This window comes from Chionomys nivalis, chromosome 2 (genome assembly GCF_950005125.1).
Source record: "Chionomys nivalis chromosome 2, mChiNiv1.1, whole genome shotgun sequence".
Lineage (NCBI taxonomy): Eukaryota > Metazoa > Chordata > Mammalia > Rodentia > Cricetidae > Chionomys > Chionomys nivalis.
The window spans coordinates 6,978,098-6,996,967 of NC_080087.1; the positions used below are offsets into that span (position 1 = coordinate 6,978,098).

At 46.6% G+C, this 18,870-nt stretch overlaps 1 protein-coding gene across 10 annotated transcripts in view; it reads left to right on the top strand.

Annotated features, from left to right (window-relative positions):
* Positions 1-18,870, top strand: part of Pde10a (phosphodiesterase 10A) — a 437,195-nt gene that overhangs the window by 339,525 nt on the left and 78,800 nt on the right. For 6 of the 10 annotated variants that reach the window (XR_009055987.1, XM_057754784.1, XM_057754794.1 and 3 more), the window contains one exon: positions 1,669-1,797. Coding sequence is in view for 9 of the 10 variants with exons in the window: in XM_057754784.1 (XP_057610767.1) it covers positions 1,669-1,797 (129 nt within the window). In the remaining variant the exon portion in view is untranslated. The remainder of the gene's footprint in view (positions 1-1,668; positions 1,798-18,870) is intronic. The other 4 variants (XM_057754804.1, XM_057754815.1, XM_057754825.1 and 1 more) reach the window with 1 other exon arrangement.

Here is an 18,870-nt window from a genome sequence, read left to right on the forward strand (position 1 = left end):
GGAACATTAGCATGAAGATGATGAAATCTGCCATCAAAGTGGCAGAAGGGAGTAAGAAAAAGGAGTATTATCTTCATATCAGCTATCTCCCACAAGGTCCCCATTCACCAGTGTGGGAGGTCCTTCTGTCTGTATGTTGCTTTTATTGGTTAATGAATAAAGAACTGCTTTGAGCCTATGGCAGGGACAAACAGAACTAGGTGGGAAAAGCTAGGCTGTATGCTGGGAGGAAGAAGGGCAGAGTTAGAGAGAAGCCATGGAACTTTATCTAGTAAGTCACAGCTACATGGTGACATACAGATTAATAGAAATGGTTAAATTAATATGTAAGAGTTAGCCAATAAGAAGCTAGGGCTAATGGGCCAAGCAGTGATTTTAATTAATACAGTTTCTGTGTGATTATTTCGGGTCTAAGCTAGCCAGGCAGCTGGGAACCAACAAGTGGCTCTCTCCTCCCTCCAACACCCCATCCTGTCACCTTCACGCCAGTACCTGATTCTCTCTGTTCCTAGTGATGTGCCTTGCCATGTCAGGTGAGCACTCCACTCTGACCAGCCTTTAGTCTTTAGTGTCTTGTAGCAAGTTTTAAGTCAGATTCTGTTCCAGAGGTGTCTTTTTGCCCTCTGCAGAGAATACAATGGGTTCCCCTTCTTCTCTCGTGTGCTATGTGTGTTGTATGTGTCCTTTTGCCTGTGCAGAGTACAATGGGTCACCTTCCCCTCTCTCGTGTGCTGTGTGTGTTGTGTGTGCCCGTTGCCCTGTTCAGAATATGATTGTTCTCCTTCCCCTCTCGTGTGCTGTGTGTGTTGTGTGTACCCTTTGCCCTGTGCTGAGAATACAATGCGTCGCCTTCTTTTTAGTGTGCTGTGTGTGTTGTGTGTGTTGCAGTTGGCTGTTTAGAGAATGCTTTCTTTGAAAGAAGCCATCTGCCTTCCCAGCGACCCTGTTCCACTGTAAGATTCTCACAGCTGTGATTCGAGTGCTCAGCAGAATTAATTAACATGTGTGGATTCTCTGCTTTGTGGAAATGCGTGGCCTACTCTCTGCAGGGATGGAATTAGACTTAGAACTTCATTGGTAACAATGGAGAAATGACATTGGTTGGACCAGCGGCTCTAGTGCCTTCGTGGAAAGGGAGGAATTTGAGTTGACAGCAATAAAGACGAACAGTGATGAACACATTCATCCAGTCACTGGCACCCATCCACGGTGCCTTGCCAGGTTTAGCTGGTAGTGCTTACCTCCGTGTAAGTGCTTCAGGCAACCTAGCATACAGTAGAAAGGCACCGTCTGGCTCACGGGCCCCCAGAACTGACAGCGGGGGAACAGCTACTTGGCGTGACTTATCATCTACTACTTCAGATGTACCAAGTTCTGACTTCACAGTCCTTAGCTTTACTCTTTTCTTGTGGTCATAACATAAAATGCCACCTTAGCATGCAGACATAAGCAGGTGAGCTTTCGTGGCACCTTGTAGCATCGTCACCTTTTGCCCGTGTGCTTCCAAAGTTTTGCCCTTTCGTCTTCCCATGAAGTCACCCCGCTTGTCCCAGCTCCCTGCAGCAGAGGGAACTTCCTAACTCTTGGCACAATGGGTCGGGTACACCGTGTGTTTTCTGTTTGAAGTCGCCGCATGGGTAAATTTTATTCTTTGCAATTCCTTTGCAGGTTTGACGGATGAGAAAGTGAAGGCCTACCTCTCTCTCCACCCCCAGGTCTTAGATGAGTTTGTTTCCGAAAGCGTGAGCGCCGAGACCGTAGAAAAGTGGCTGAAGAGAAAAAACAACAAAGTTGAAGGTAAGACGCCACCTACTTGCTCGCAATAAGTGTCCGCAGATCTCAGACCAAGCCTTCCTAGCTCATGATGGGACAGCATGTTTTAGAAAACAAAACATGTTTAATCACAGCACTCGGGAGGCAGAGGCAGGCAGATCTCTGTGAGTTTGAGGCCAGAACTGAAAAATTTCCAATTCAGGATCTGATAGCCCCACCGCATTTGGCCTCTGGCTATGACAGCGATGGCAGTGGCAGGGATGTGTGTCCAAGTGAAAAGCTCACATTACCTGCTGGGAAGAGAGATTGAAAGAGGAGACCGAAGTTCCACACGGGCTCCACATGTGCTCCAGTGGCTGTGGGGCCTCTCACGGGCCCTTCTGCCTGATGGGCCACGGCATGCCCAGTACAGCTCTTTGTTGGCCCAGGGACCACTGTCTGTGTGCAGACCATGCCAGTGATTAATATTGATTAGAAAAGCATAGTTTGTGTTCCTATATATGGATACTCCACTCTACAGAGCGCAATCTGAGAGCACCGTGCTGGCTTATCTTTGACCCTTCCTTCTTTCCTTCCTTCCTAGTAACAGATGCTAACAGAATGGGGCCTCCAATAGTAAAATGAGGATGGCCCTTTTAGATGCAATTCGGAGAGGTGAGAAAGATGCGGGAACTGTTTTACATGTCAGATTCTTTGGTGAGCTGCCTATGCACTGGTAAATAACTCCCCAGCCGTCACCCAAGTTGCCCCATGTAAGCTCAGTGGGTCACACAACAATGACAGGCTTGCTAGAGATGGGGTTCCAGTGGAAGCGGCCTGAGAAAGACCAAAATTCACTATGTGGATGCATGAAACTGAAAGCAGGAAAAAAATACATAAAATATTTGGATTCCTGGAATTTGGGGCATATTGCATTTAAAATTTATGCAGAATATCATTTTAGGGGAGGACTCCCTTTGTGTGTTTCTCTCTTATTCTCAGAAACATATTTATCTTTTAAATTAACTAGTCACCTTTGCAGTTCAAATAATAGAAAATAGAAGCAGCTGTATTCGTGAAAATAGAAGAGTAGACTCCAAAGGACTGAGAGGTCAAATACATTTCCCCTCAAACTGAATCAACATGGATGTGTTTTCTCTAAATATTGCAGTGTAACGTTCCTGTGTTCCTAAATGGCTTGATTTGGCCATCTGACCAAATTTGGACTCCTATTTTTATGCATGTTGTCCTCATAGGCACAGTTAATTCTACTCGAGAAACTTTTGTGTTAACACCAACATAGCTGTTCTGGGGTGGCTTTCTTAGTGTGATAGGCATTCTAACTTCTGCCTAACATAGAAAAAAGAGTGTTTTAAAGATGTGGTAGAAATATAGGCAATTTCTGTGCTCTGAGTAAGTCTTTAGAGTTTCTGAACATATCATAATGAAAACAAATATTTGCCAGGGAGAGCTTGCACCCTGAGATATGAATCAGTCTTCGAAGCAACTGTAGTGACTTGTTCAGGGTCTACAAGCATGAGCGTGTGTGTGAGCACGTGATTTGAGAGGAAGAAGCGTAGGGACAAATCAGGGATCAGCATTTCCCTCTCAGGACAACCCTGTCATCAATAGAGCAAAGTTTAAGCAGCATCTTCCATCAGGGTGAACAAGAGACTGGGAGCAGTCTCAGGTGGCTGAGCTTTGAGCTTCAGCCTGGCTAATGGCGCCCATTTTGGGGCGGGGAGGACAACTCAGCTCTGCTCGAGTGCCTGCCACTAAGCATGAAGATTTAAATCCAGATCTCCAACACCCATGTAAGAACCTGGCATCGTGGTGGCCACCAGTAACTCCAGTGGTATACGGTGTGTGTGTCAGTAAAGGCAACTGGATCTCTAAAGTTCACTGGCCAACCTGCCTGACCAAATCAGGGAGAGCCACATTAGTGAGAGACCCTGCCTCAAAAACTCAAGGAGGCAGAATGACTGAGGAAATAGTCAAGTCGAGAGACAAGTGTCAAGCTCTTGTCTCTACGTGAATTTATAAACACACACACACACACAAAATACCTATTTAAATTTATTATGTAATAAGGGATAGTGCAATGCAGAAACATGATACCTATGAAACATGTCTTAGAGTTTCCGTTGCTGTGATGAAACACCTTGACCACAAGCAACTTGGGGAGGAAAGAGTGTGTTTTGGCTTGCAATTCTGAGGATATGCTCTGCTGCTGAGGGAAGTCGGGGCAGGAGCATGAGGCAGAAGCGGCAGAAGCCAAGGAGTGGTGCTACTCCCGGGTTGCTACCTGTGGCTTGCTCAGTCAGTGTTCTTGTAGCATCCAGGTCACCAGGCCAGGGGTGGCTCTGCTCACCATGGGCTGGACACACCCACATCAGTCTCTAGTCAAGGATCATGTACTATAGTCTTGCTTACCGCCAGATCTTCTGGAGAAATGTTCTCAGTTGAGGGTCCCTCGTCCCAGATGATGCCAGCGTGTGTCAAACTGACATAACACCTTGCAGCACAGAACTTGAAATTAAGTTTAATTCTTACAAATGAGAATTTCTACCAACTTTTGTGTTGCTATGTAAGCTAACACTGCACATTTTTAAAAGGGCTCAGTGGTTAATAGCAAGGACTGCTCTTGCAGAACTGAAGTTGGCTCCCAGCACCCACATGGTCACTCACAGCCACTTGCTCCAGCTCCAGGGGATTCAGTGTCACTGGCCTCCGAGGGCACCTGCAGTCTTGTGCACATACGACATCAAGACACACACACACGTATGGCATCAGTTGCTTTCTGCTGCTGTGGAGAAATGCCATTAACAAAAACAATGTGTAGAAGGAAGTACTCATCAGGCTCTTGGTTCTGAGGCGCAGAGTCCCGTCTTGGCATTTGGGAAGGCATGGCACAGAGGCAGAAGTAGGGAGCTGACTGGTCATTGGCCCTGTGGTTCCGGTCAGCTTGTGGTCACTTGCCACACTTATACCAGGCAAATACTTCCCAAGCTCATTTGTAAGTTGCCTAAGGGAGTGAATTGTACCGGAATGTTGGCTATCATTTCTGCCAACTGTGTGGGGCCAGGTACCAGACGTGTCTCAGGTTTTGTTGTTGTCTCTCTCCATCTCCCTATCTCTCTCCTCCCTTTCCCTCCCCCTTGCCTCTGTCTCGTTCCCCCCCCCCCGGGTGTGTGTGTGTGTGTGTGTGTGTGTTTGTAACATTTGCATGGACCTTACACTTGTTTTGGAAATCCACAGCTGGATTTTTGCATTAGAAGGGCCAACTTGTACATATTTCCAATCCCTCGAGGCAACTTGTAAGCAATGGTGTGTTGACCTCTGCCGAGGTCTCCAGGACAGGTTAAAAGGTCACTAGACTAACACAGAGGAGAAAGTTGGGACTCATTGTTTTCTTTTTGGAGGTCTGACAGTCTAGTCTGTCTATGCAGTTGGTTTATAGTCCGGGACATCTGATAGGAGAAGGGGAGAAAAAAGGGGCTCTAGGATGGAGGTGAACCCTTGACTGCTCAGATTAGAATGTAATTAGTGTTCTTAATGTTTCCAGTACAGTTATACTGCTTTCTTATCATTTCCATTTCAAATGTATAACATTTTGTTATGTGCAGCTGAGATGCATCAGTGTGTGAATATGTCTGTATGTGTGTATGTCTGCTGAGTGTGTGTGTGTGATTATGTCTATCTGTATGTATGTGTGAATATGTCTGCATGTGTGTATGTCTGCTGAGTGTGTATGTGTGTATGCTTGTGTGCGTATGTCTGCTGAGTGTGTATGTGTGTGTGTATGTATGTGTGTATTCTTGTGTACGTATGTCTGCTGAGTGTGTATGTGTGTGATTATGTCTATCTGTATGTATGTGTGAATATGTCTGTATGTGTGTATGTCTTCTGAGTGTGTATGTGTGTGTATGTATGTGTGTATGCTTGTGTACGTATGTCTGCTGAGTGTGTACATGTATGTGTTATGTGTTGCACATGTTTTCACATGTGCGCAGAGGTCTGTAAGCCTCTGGTATTGCTCCTCATAAGTCATCTGCCTTGTTTTCTGAGACAGGGTCTCTGCTTCTCCTCTCCCAGCACCAGAATTACAAGTGTAAGGGGTGACCCGGCTTCGTATGTGTGTGCTGGGCTCACACTTAGGCTCCCATGTGTGAAGAGGTGATGCTTCACTCACGGAGCTCACTCTTGTCTCCCCAGCACTGAAAATTGTTTTCTGAAGTTGACCTTGAGGCTAAGTTCACAATGATCCATTTTAAAGTGACCTTTGGAGCTGGGTTTTGCATTTATTTCCTATATAAGTGATTTGACTCATCTGGGAAGAGAGTGAGGAATTCCTCAAGATAGAGTGTAACGTCTAAGGAGTTCCCAACACTCTCATAAAATACCTTTTTATGCATTTGGAAAAAAAGGGCATCTTGGAAAGAATTATATCTTATATTTAGTCACACTACACATTATACCTTCATGTTCATCTACATGTGAACTATGTCTGACATACTGACCAACTGGTGCCCTTTGGGACTCTGAGGTTACTATTGCAGTTAGCACCTGCACACCTGTGTCTGGACACACACAGCACATACGTAAAGCTATGTGGAGGCCTAGTCTTCTGCATTTTTTACAAGAGTCTCCAAGATGGGACATGATCCCATACTGCAAACACTGTTCTGTTCTGGGCAAGAAGAACCAAACCTAACCTCGACTGTCAACAGTGTCCCATCTTCGGTTACCGGTCTGGGCAGTGTTAGGAAGGATGCTGAATTGGCGCTCAGCGTGACCACTTTGGTATCCTTGATACTATGATGATATTTAAGGTGAGTATTAATAAAACCCCAAATTCCAATGTAATATTAACCTCTAATGGGAGTTTATTTAGTACCTAAGAAGGTGGTGAATTAGCCTAAATAATTTATAGGCTGTTGATAGAGCACTGTCCTTTGTGACCTGTGGCTTTGTGTGTGGCACCTTCTAGAGCAGATGCTGCCACTACTTTTGACATTTAAGTAATTCATAGCTAAAGCATTGTTGCTGTCAGTTACCTTAGATTTAAAATTTTTACATGGTTTTATTTTTATATAAAAACTGTAATTATCACATTTCTCTCTTTTATGCGATTCTAGAGATGGGAGTTATTATTATCCAAGTGAAATTTTTAGTCATTTCATACTTAGAATAAAGATTTTAAAATCATGCCACCCCAACCTTCTATTTGATCGCCTGGGGTTCAGATTTAGCCGCATTTAAACTGGTGAATGTCTAACAGATGGTGCCCATGTTGGTGTACGCTGTGACGGCATCTTAAACTAACGAGGCACGAGTTCCCCTGCCAGAACACACATCCTCGCAAGGCTGTAGCTTGTAGAACACTAAAACCATGTACTCATCATGAATAAACAAACAAGACATGCCTGAAACGATTCTCATGGGACGTAATTTCGGACACTTCTCTTTCTTTTACTTGAAATTAGAATGGTTTTTATTCCATTACAATTATTTTATCTCAGCAGTTGAAATTACATTATCAACATGAAACTTTCAAATCAGGTATTCCTTTGCTTTTGGCAAATGGAAGTCATGCACTGAATGCTTTGACATGGGTTATAAATAACCATGAGTCTACCAACTAGAAGCTCGAGCGGAGACAGCACTGCCGGTAATTGATACATTGCATTAGTTCTGTTAATTGTGTGTCGATTACTCTGATGATGTGTCTTTAAGCGTCTTTGGCTTGGGAGTGAGGTGGCTTATGATTCCGAACCAAACTTCAGGTGGCGATGCTAATAAGATGAAAAATTAAGTCTCGTTTTTATAATATCACGGGCGCCTAGGAAACTGATCCAAGTTCCTTTGCCATGGACTGGACTGATTTCTGAAGCGGTGTCTGCGGTGTCTTTGAAGCTGGTGGTGGCTCTTTGCCATGCATGAAAAGCCATTGTGTTTTCCCAGCAAGAGTCACATTTCTGAGCGATTCAAATGGATAAAATCTTTATGAATTGCTAGGTCTTGGGAAATACTTGTTTTTGTTGAGATGTCTTTATACAATTTGTGTTTTCTAGCTTCACACACAGAAAGAGATGCTGTGGAAATGTTAGTTGATGTCATTCCTCTTAGCATTTAAAATTTTTTCTCACCTGTGACAGACTTCTAAACATTAAAAACCCATGAAAGATGATGGTACATTGTTTCCAACTCTAAGCTCTTAAAACCTTTCTGAAAATTCAACAGTGATCAAAGTTGATTTCAGGTTGCATAACCCTTTATAGAAATGTCCACGTGACAGGCTAGTGTCTTCACGAGGTTTCTCTTGTGGTAATACATCATGACCAAAAGCACAAAGGGTTAATTTCATCTCGCAGCTCTCAGTTCCCACTCCATCACCGAGGGCAGGGTCAGAGCAGAGACCTGGAGAAGCAGATGCCATGGCAAGACTGCTGCTGCTTACTGGCTGGCTCCTTATTGCTTGCTCAGCCTGCTTTCTTAGACTCCCTGGGACCACCTGTCTGGGAAAGCTCCACCCACAGTCAGCTGGCCTTCCCCACACCAGCCGTTAATCATGAAGATGCCCGCAGAGACTTGTCCACAGATCAACCAGGTGGGAACATTTTCTCGATTGTGAGTCCCTCTCCCCAAATGGCTTGAACTTGTGTCAAGTTGACAAAACACTGTGATAGTTAGTTGTACCTGGAATGTGACCCAGTGTGATATTTCCCGGCTAACCGGTCAGTTACCAGTTCAGAGATATTTATTGATTACCTGCTGTGAGTGTATATGGTGGTTTGAGTAAAAATGGTCCCCCTAGGCTCATAGGGAGTGACATTATGAGGAGGTGTGGTCTTGTCAGAGTAGGTGTGACTTTGTTGGAGGAAGTGTGTCACTAAGGGTAGGCTTGAGGTCTCAAATGCTCAAGCCAGGTCTAGTGTGACATTCACTTCCCGCTGCCTTCCAGTTCAGGTGCAGAACTCTCAGCTCCTTCTCCAGCACCAGACAGTGTAATGTTATCATAGAAATGCTTAATGAAATTTTCAAATCCAGTGTTTGCCTTCAGCCAGTTAAACCTGGCTTTGGTGCTGAGAACCGATGTCTGCTTAGTGTCCCTGGCTCTTTGCAGTACCCCAGGAGCAGCATTTCCCTGTGCCATTGCCATCAGGAAGCTTGCACTTCGTGGTGGTAGAGTACGGCACTATCATAGCACAAAGACCGAGGTGCCAGATCAGGTGTCGTTTGGTGGCATGATGAGTTGTTAGGGGCTGGGTGTCACAAGTGACTCGTGAGTGAGAGGATGGTCACCTCGGAGCTGGTCAGGCTCACGGTGTCCCTCTCACTCGGGCTGACTGTCTCGGGGCCTGGTATTTTAGTTTTACAGGGGCTCCACAGGACCTCTTGTGTTCGCTGAGTTTGAGGGCCAGCGCTCGGTGTCAGGGTGCCTGGAAGACTTAAGGTAGTGATGATGTGGGTGGAGGAGATAGGGAGACGCAAGAGCAGGGAACAGGACTTGGGGCTTGATTTCTGAGAGAACTGGGGAGAAGATTTAGGAGCAGTTGTCTGGTCATGCAAGGCAACCAGTGCAGCAGGCCAGTTCAGGTCATGGGCGGGATGAAATATAAAGCACGCTGTGGCCCCTCCTTTTTGATCACTCTGGAGTAGGAGCTTTGGTGTGCTGTCCTCTGAGCCTCTGCAGCTTGAAAAGGGTTTTTGTTGGTTTGTTTATTTGTTTGTTTGTTTGTTGTTTAGTTCCCCCCCTTGTTTTTGACGCAGGTATGGAGGTGAGAGTGGGGACACATGCTGGCAAACTTTCTGTGTTTGTTCTTCCATTCCGTATCGCTCTGCTAGTCCTCATCTTTGCTTGCTTTCCTTCCCTTTCTTTTGTTGTTTTGATACCAGCCATCCTGACTCCCCAGAGCTGTGGAATTCAGTTTTAGGAAGGGCAGAAAAGAAAGGGCAGTGTGTACCCAGTGACTCTGGTGAGATCAGCTCTTATCTCTGGAAGGGAGGTTCCCTAAGAAGATAGGATTTAGCCCTCAGAAGGCCCTTTGAAGGGCTCTGAGCTGCATGGGAGGGTAGTCATGAGAAGATTCGGACGTGGATACAGCCCTTTGGGAACATCACGGGAGGAGGCAGGCACTCACTGGACAGGCCGAACCTTCTGGGATGTTCTTAAGTGCTTCTAAGAACAACGTACATATTTTGAAATTTAGATAAGAACCTCCCAGTACCTTTGAAGACTTGATGACGCAAGCGTTTGGAGTAAACCATCATGGCATGCCAGATCATCCGTGTTAGGAACAGGTCAGTCAGGTTTTCGTCTTCTGGTCGCCTGTCACCTCCACAGAGCAGCCCACATGCCTGCTTCACAGGTGGAATGGCTGTGGGAACTGAGGACTTGTAGTAGTGACTCAGCTTTTGAAACTGAAGCAAGGCTTTCCCACGTGTTTGCGTTACTGCCCTGAGATGTAAAGATGTTGACAGATGTTTGGTCGCAGGCAGTTACAAGCCCAGGATGACTTTAGAGTTCTCAAGCAGAGTAAGTGGATATTCCTTTGGACTTGAGCACACTTTAAAAACCTAAATATAAAACATGAAAAATACTTGGTGAAAAGTACAATCTGAGCAGAAAGAGGGTCCACACTCCCCTCTGAGAATGGCCATCATAGCCAAGCAGGGGACAGCGAAGGTGGCTGGTCTCAAAAGTCCAAAGCAGTCAAGCATGACAAAATTACGAATATTATTAAAACTAAGAAATGGGCCAGGTGGTGGTGGCACATGCCTTTAATCCAATACCAGCACTTGGGAGTCAGAGGCAGGCAGATCTCTGTGAGTTCCAGGCCAGCCTGGTCTACAAAAGCTAGTTCCAGGACAGACTCCAAAGCTACAGAGAAACCATGTCTCGAAAAAACAAACAGAAAAGACACTAAGAAATGATAACTGACAAAGAACAGCTGTTGTTCAGGATAATTGAGAGATTAATTTTAGACTAAATATTTCATATCAAACATAGTCAAAGGCACTTGAGGTTTGAATGAGCATGGCCCTCACAGGTTTGTATACTTGCATGCTTAGTGCCCAGTTGGTAAACTGTTTGGGAAGGGTTAGGAGGTGTGTCCTTACTGGGGTAGGTTTATCTTTGTTGGAGGAGGTGTGAAGTTTCCAGAGACTACAGCCAGGCTGCTCTCTCTCTCTCTCTCTCTCTCTCTCTCTCTCTCTCTCTCTCTCTCTCTCTCTCTCCTCCCTCCCTCCCTCTCCTCCCTCTCCTTGCTGGCTGTAGATCAGGATGTAAAGTTCTCAGCTATTTTTCCAGCAGCGTGCATGTCTGCTTCCTCCAGGATTGCAATAGACTCACCCTCTGAAACCAGAAGTCAGCCCCCAGCTAAATGCTTTCTTCATTGAGAGTTGCCTTGGCCATGGCTCCTCTCTACAGCAGCAGAGCAGTCAGGAGGGCGGCACTTTAGTGTTTCAGCAGGGGATGCGGAGCACTTTCAGATCATTTTCCGTGTCTATGGAATGATTCAGTTGGATTTCTTTTGAAGGTAGAAGACTTGGTTTGCTTGTGTTGTATCACAGGAGTTAAGATGGGCAGATCACACTGACAGAAGAAGAGCAATCCGAGAATTTTGTGATAAAGTGTACTTCAAACTGGTTTATAACTTTACTTTTTGATCCTTTTTTTTTTTAACTTGAATCAGGCTGAATTAATAAAGGAAAGGGGCTTATTTAGCTCATAGTTTTGGAGATTCAAGGATATAGCACTGGCCTGATGATGTCACAGCTGCAGGAGGGCATAGCTGTGTGTGTAGAGATCCCATTTTACAAAAGGATTCCTGAGAGGCTGGGCCCCCATATCTCTTTCCAGGGTATTCCCTTAATGACGTTACACTAGGTCCCACCTGCCAAAGGTCTGTTGCTTCCCACTGCTACACAGAGGACCAGGGGCTTCCAACCAGAGCTCCCCCTGGGAGAAGCAAAAGGGAATTATTTGAAGAGAGCGGCCTGCCTTCTCGGCAAAGGGACCCAATGGGGCCATCCTCCACACAGGTATGAGCTCAGGAGGTCCTGTGGCTGTCACTTCAGACTGAAGGACTTTCAACATAAAGATGATTTCGTGGCCCTTGTGGCTTAGATGAAGGCGTGGGCGGGAACACAAGTGAGACCCTGAGCTGCTTTCTAAGTAGTTGATGCTGCAACCTAGACCCTGAGCACCTTTCAGGGTGGCTTGACATGGGGCATCTGCTACAGAAGTGGGCAGGTATTTGGAAGGCCACCCTAGAGAGCTACATAGATTGTTCTCTCCTTGATTCGTCTCCCACCATCAGTGAAAATATTGAAGAGAAAGGGAAGATGGCACACTTTTCTCTCTTACAAGAAAAAATACATTTAAGCCAATGTTCATGGATAGAGCGGAACATCCTAAGAAGGTCAGAAAGGAAACAGTTCAGGGCTTGACAGTCAAACAGCAGAGGGAGGAGTTAGTCCTTCTCAGACTCTCTAATTCCAGGGTGGTGGTGGGAACCCTGGTGTGGACTTCCAAGGTGAGCTGGTAGGAGCCCCGAGAAGAACCCCTGCTTTCTGCAGCAGCAGGACAATGCCAAGAGACATGAGGGGTGCCGGCAGTGGGTGTGGGTGAAGGAGGCAGGATGCCCGCCCGTCTGTCTCTCAGCTCAGCTTCTCTTTTGTCCCCAGTGACTTTCCGTCCTTCTGCAGTTCCCTCTGAGATCTCTCAGCCATTGTTGGAGATGAGCTAAACAACCTGCCATTCGTTTGTGTGTCTGAGTGGTTGCTCCAGAGGTGTCGGAAGTCATGATTCTACTTTCTGATTTCAAACTGTCTTTTTCTTTCTTTCTTTTTTTTTTTGAAATCTTTGTTGACTGAAAGTTGTTTTTTCCCTTTTCAATGTGTTTTCCAAACCTTTGAAGTCTCTCTGTTGCCTTTTGTCGGCATATGCTAAAATGCCTTTGGTGTGGAAAAGCTTTCCTCCCCACACAGTTGCCAGTGCCTGCCCAGGGAGGAACCACAGGTGGCTGCCTGGTTGGTGACCTTCCAGGACCTGCACACTGGCCTAATTGGCACGGTGTGGCCCAGGGGTAGGCAGTGTGAGCAGCGAGGTTAAGGCTGGACTCTACACACTGCACATCATTCTAAAGTGACACTGTTTTCGACGTGAAAATGTTCCATAACTGTAGATTCACAGGTGGCAGTTTCATGACAACCTGTGGAAACCGGTTGTAGGCTGTCACCTCTCACTGTTGACTTTTTTTGTGTGTGATGCCATTTTCATTGTGGTGAAGGATTTTCCTCAAGGGACGGCTAATCAGTTTTACCTTCCCACCCTTTGCCCTCCCTCACCTTCCCGCTTGGCTCTGTTCTCATCATTCCCAGCTCTGAGTTAAGCCATATTGTTGGGGCAGGAAGAGTCCTTCCCTGTTTCCAGCAGAACTCGGGTGCTGTCACGACAATGTTGTGTTGAGTAACATGTTTTGTGTAGACTTTCAGCCAGGGAGCTTAAGATTGAGCTCAACATCCTAACCCTTGCCTCAGCAGCCTTCTGTGCCTGCCTCCATGTCCTTCCCATGGAACCAGACCATCTTCACAGACTGACGCAGGGCCAGCCTCTGACACAGGTGACCTCAGATGACAGCCAGATACATTACAAAGTACTCGGCTGTTAATTTTCCTGGTGTATAATTCTGTGGGTTTAAAACATTTAGGTTCATACAACCACCAGACTGAGGACAGGGCACACCTGTGACACTGTACCTCCCCTCCTTTGCACGCTTCTGTCCTTCTATCCTGTCATAACCAAATGGTTCTCTGTTGCCATAGTTCTGGTTTTTTCCAGTTCTGTAGATGGAATCAAGTGTTGTTTAACCACTTCCAATCTCTCATGTTTCTTGGCACCTTGGCTTTGGGGTCCACCTGAGCTGTGATATATGTGGGGTGTGCTCTTTGTTGCCGAGCCGTCTGGTTGTATATGACCGCTCTGCATTTCCAAGCCTCTGCTAAAGCATGGTGGGATCACTTCTAGTGTTTTGAAGTCAAGAATATTAACAATATGGTTTTGCGGTAAAAGCACTTGCCGTGTAAGCCTGTTTCCCTGAGTCCCATCTTTGCAACCTGTGGTGAAAGGAAATCATTATCATGAAAATTGTCCTCAGATGTCCGCATACAGAGCATGCCACACATGTGCATGCATTCAGATATACATATCACATACAACAACAACAATAATAATAACAATAAAACAATCTTATTGCACTCTGGCCTCCACCTACATAGGACACACATGCCCATGTACCTGAACGTATGTATGCATGCACACACATACACACATGTGCACTCACAGACTATATATTTCACATACACAAATTAAAAAAAGAGTATATTTAAGATACTTTAAACTGTTTTGTAGAAGGAGCTCTAGGATGGTGGGAGGTCACCGGCCTGTTCACTTGTTGAAGAAGCTTGTATGTTTGTCTGACACTGGCTTTATTATGAGGGATTTAATGTCAAATGTCCCAGTCTCTACAAATACCATCTGTTCCGTGTTTCTGCTGCTTACAGTTTCCCATACATATAGTTCTATGATGTTTTATGGGTTGTCAGTTCTCAGGAATTAATCAGGAGCATATCTTACCATCCATTTGCTCAGCCTCTTGTGTCTTAAGCAGTGTTTGACATGGCAAGATACAGTAGATGTTCGTTTCAGGACTGGAGGCTGAAGGACCAAGTGGCTAATTTGAAAGCACTGTACTTGTCTCCACTGATGTAATTTTGTTCATGGCCAGACAGTTTAAGGCTGTACTTTTTAGCACATTGTATAAAAACATTTCTTTGTCACTGCACACTGGTCTTTAGAATAAATATCACCTGCCACAGAAAGGGGTCATTGTAGCATCCTGGGACTCAGTTTATTCTGTGGCCTTATTGCTGTGTGTAAGAACGAGGTAAAGAGAATGTACATGTCTTTCAAGGTGTGACGTATCCTCTCACATACACCGCTCAGTGTGTTACAGTCATCTACACCATTAAAAGTGTGACAGTTACAGTCATCTTACCTACACCGTTCAAAGTGTGAGTTACAGTCGTCTTACCTATACTGTTCAAAGTTTGAGATATCCTCTCACATACTCTATTCAAAGTGTAAGAGTTACAGTCTATTCACATACACTGTTCCAAGTGTGACCGTTAGTCATTCACACACACTGTTCCCAGTGTGACACTTACAGCCATTCACATACACTGTTCCAAGTGTTACCGTTACAGTCATTCACATACACTGTTCCAAGTGTGACAGTTACAGTCATTCACATACACTGTTCCAAGTGTGACACTTACAGCCATTCACATACACTGTTCCAAGTGTGACCATTACAGTCATTCACATACACTGTTCCAACTGTGACTGTTACAGTCATTTACATACACTGTTCCAAGTGTGACTGTTACAGTCATTCACATACACTGTTCCAAGTGTGACACTTACAGCCATTCACATACACTGTTCCAAGTGTGACACTTACAGCCATTCACATACACTGTTCCAAGTGTTATCGTTACAGCCATTCACATACACTGTTCCAAGTGTGACCATTACAGTCATTCACATACACTGTTCCAAGTGTGACTGTTACAGTCATTCACACACACTGTTCCAAGTGTGACTGTTACAGTCATTCACATACACTGTTCCAAGTGTGACGCTTACAGCCATTCACATACACTGTTCCAAGTGTGACACTTACAGCCATTCACATACACTGTTCCACGTGTGACAGTTACAGCCATTCACATACACTGTTCCATGTGTGACACTTACAACCATTCACATACACTGTTCCACGTGTGACAGTTATGATCATCAGTTTTTCTGAATGGTCTGAGTTGGCCCAGTGGTAGAGGCGGAGCCTGGGAGTGGCTCTGAGGCTCCAGCAGCTCCTCTGCTGTCGGCACTCCCGTCTCTAGTCAGCGTTAGCCAATACCAAGTGGTCAGCCTTGAAACCACACACATGTAAGCGAGACTGAATGGACTCAGTGGGTTGTATTTGTATATGTATGTGTCTGTACATGTATGTAACGGTGATGTTTAAAGACAGCAATGAATTGGAGTGGGAATAGGGTGCACATGGGATCTGTTGGAAAGAAAATGGAAGGGAGACAATGATGTCATTACATTTTAATTCTGAAAATTGGAAATAAGCACTTTAGGCCACTGGAAGCTGCCTGCAGTCCCTCTTGCACTCGCCACATGAGGCATCTCAGGTGCTGAGGGAGAATCGATTATTATCAGTAGAGATACTGCTGTCACATGCGGCGTTATGAATGTATGCTACACATTGAAGGCGGCCAGATCTGGAACAGGGCCACGCATGGTCATAACCCCAGTGCTGGGGGACAAGAGATAGGTGGTTCTTGGGAGCCCAACAGCTGGCCACTCTATTCATATCTGTGAGCTCATACTGAGTGGCAGATCTGACATACATACATACATACATAAGGGAGACGAGCCGACCAGTACAGGGCTAATAAATGGGACAGAGAGTCTCAGCAGAGGAGATACAAATGGTCAATAAATACGGGGAAAGGTGTTCAGCTTCCTTAGCCGTTGGAAAATGAAGACCAGCCAGAATGGCTGTCATCGAGGCAGCAGACAGTAACAAGTGCTAATGAGGAAAAAGCCTTATCTGCTCCCGGTAGGTGTGCAAACTGCTGCTCCCAGAAACCAGCATGTGGGGGGTCTCCAAACAACAACCTGAGCTACCATATGACGGCACTGTTCACTCTTGAGGACAGAACCAGGGACAAAGTCAGCACTACACAGAGACATGAATGTTCTCGCTCATTGCTGCAGCATTTACAAAGTCAGGAACCTCATCCTCTCCTCCCCATGCCCACCCCATCCCCTCCTTCCCATGCCCTCCCCATCCCCTCCTCCCCGTGCCCTCCCCATCCCCTCCTCCCTGTGCCCACCCCATCCCCTCCTCCCTGTGCCCACCCCATCCCCTCCCTGTGCCCACCCCATCCCCTCCTCCCTGTGCCCACCCCATCCTCTCCTCCCGTGCCCTCCCCATCCCCTCCTCCTTGTGCCCTCCCCATCCCCTCCTCCCGTGCCCTCCCCATCCCCTCCTCCCTGTGCCCACCCCATCCCATCCTCCTTGTGCCCTCCCCATCCCCTCCTCCCGTGCCCACCCCATCCCATCCTCCTTGTGCCCACCCATCCCCTCCTCCCGTGCCTTCCCCATCCCCTCCTCCCTGTGCCCTCCCCATCCCCTCCTCCTTGTGCCCACCCCATCCCCTCCTCCAGTGCCCTCCCCATCCCCTCCTCCTTGTGCCCACCCCATCCCCTCCTCCTGTGCCCTCCCCATCCCCTCCTCCTTGTGCCCTCCCCATCCCCTCCTCCCCGTGCCCTCCCCATCCCCTCCTCCTTGTGCCCACCCCATCCCCTCCTCCCTGTGCCCACCCCATCCCCTCCTGCCTGTGCCTACCCCCTCACTTGGGAGGAAGCCCTCACTCTGCTTCCTGCTCTCTTACTTAACAGTGGCACACTCTAGCAACCTGCCTTCTCTAGTGCACCAGTAATTCTTCGTGTCCCTTGCCACACTCCCCACCAGCATGTGAGAAGGAGCCTCTCCCTCTGGTGCCCACCCTCCCTCTATCCTATCCCTCAGAGCCCTTGAGAGGCTCCTGTCACTTTCCCCCCTTGTCCTTGGCTTCCGGTTCACATTATTCCCGAAGACAAGAAGACACTTCTGGCCCATGCTCTCGCACCCCTGCTTTTACTGCTTTCTCATGGTTGCTGGGGACCCATGTTTACACGGCAAGCACATGGCCCACTTTTTACAGTTCTTTATACATCCTAAACTCCAACTCCGTCTGCTGGGTTGTTGGTGGTTATTTGTCCTGTTCTACAGGCCACCTCTGCACTCTGCCAGTTGTTCCGGTTGCCGGGCAGAGCGTTTGAGCTTGTCACTTGTGGGATTGTTCCCAGTACTCCTGGAACCGTCCAGAACATCCAGAGTGAGCACATGACCATAGCCACAGACAAAACATGGTCTGCCAGCTCATTTGGGTTTCTGTAACCCATTGTTCCAAGTGCGGGTCCATTACTGTAGCCCCATCTCACATCAAGGAAACATCAGAAGCAATCACAAAACACAAATACCCACACATTTTATAAGGACATAAAATATTTAAAAGGGAGTGTTTACTGTGAAAGGGGCACCACTCAGTACTAGGAAACCTGAGGGAATTCTTTTTTTCAATGCCTCGTTCTTGCTAATGCTTTTAAAGATCATTAAGATGGAGTTGGATGGAGAGATGGTTTCTCCTTTCTGAGAAAACACATTCGTCTTTAGCAAGCGTGGGAAGCATGCCGCCACTAACTGTCCCCTTTTCCACGTATGTCAGTGGCCTGCGTGGCTCCTGAGGACAGGGCTGAGGGCCGGGGCACAGGTTCCTCTGTATCTACATGCTACCCAGGTGTGTATTTAAGGCAGAGGCCCTCCTCCGCCTAAAGACCTGGGTCCTCTACTGGGACCTTTCCAGGGATAATTTGATGCTCACAAATACTTTGAAGTCTGTTATCTAAGTCAGTTCCTCGTTTCCACTATACCTTGCCCAGCCATTCAAAGGGAGCTTGGCCTTTGGCTGGAAACAGCCATCAGCAGACCAGTTGTGAGTGCTTCTGGAAGCCACTGGGACAGCATCCCACACTGAGGTTCGAGCCTGGAATTCCTCTGACCTACCAGCAATAGTAACAACATGGGCTGGAGGGGGCAGGTTTCTTCTTTGTTATTTATATATTTTAGGAAGAATAATTCTGTTTTCAGTAACAATTCTCATTGTTAGGACGGTGTCTCTCTGTATGTTTTTTGGCTCGCAAGTCTAGCACGTTCTTAAGGAGCACAGCTGGGCCCTGCAGAGCAGGATTTACCATTGATTGCTTGAGCACCAGTCCCGAGGTGCTCCTAACTGCTACACGCTGGACTCTCTGGGACAGGGGGGTTCAGTAAGCAGTATGGGAAGAGGGAGTGTGGATTCCTTGGTAACCCACAACACAACATTCTCTATGTGTAGTAGACTTGACGTTCATTTAGTGGAAGTTTTAAGTGC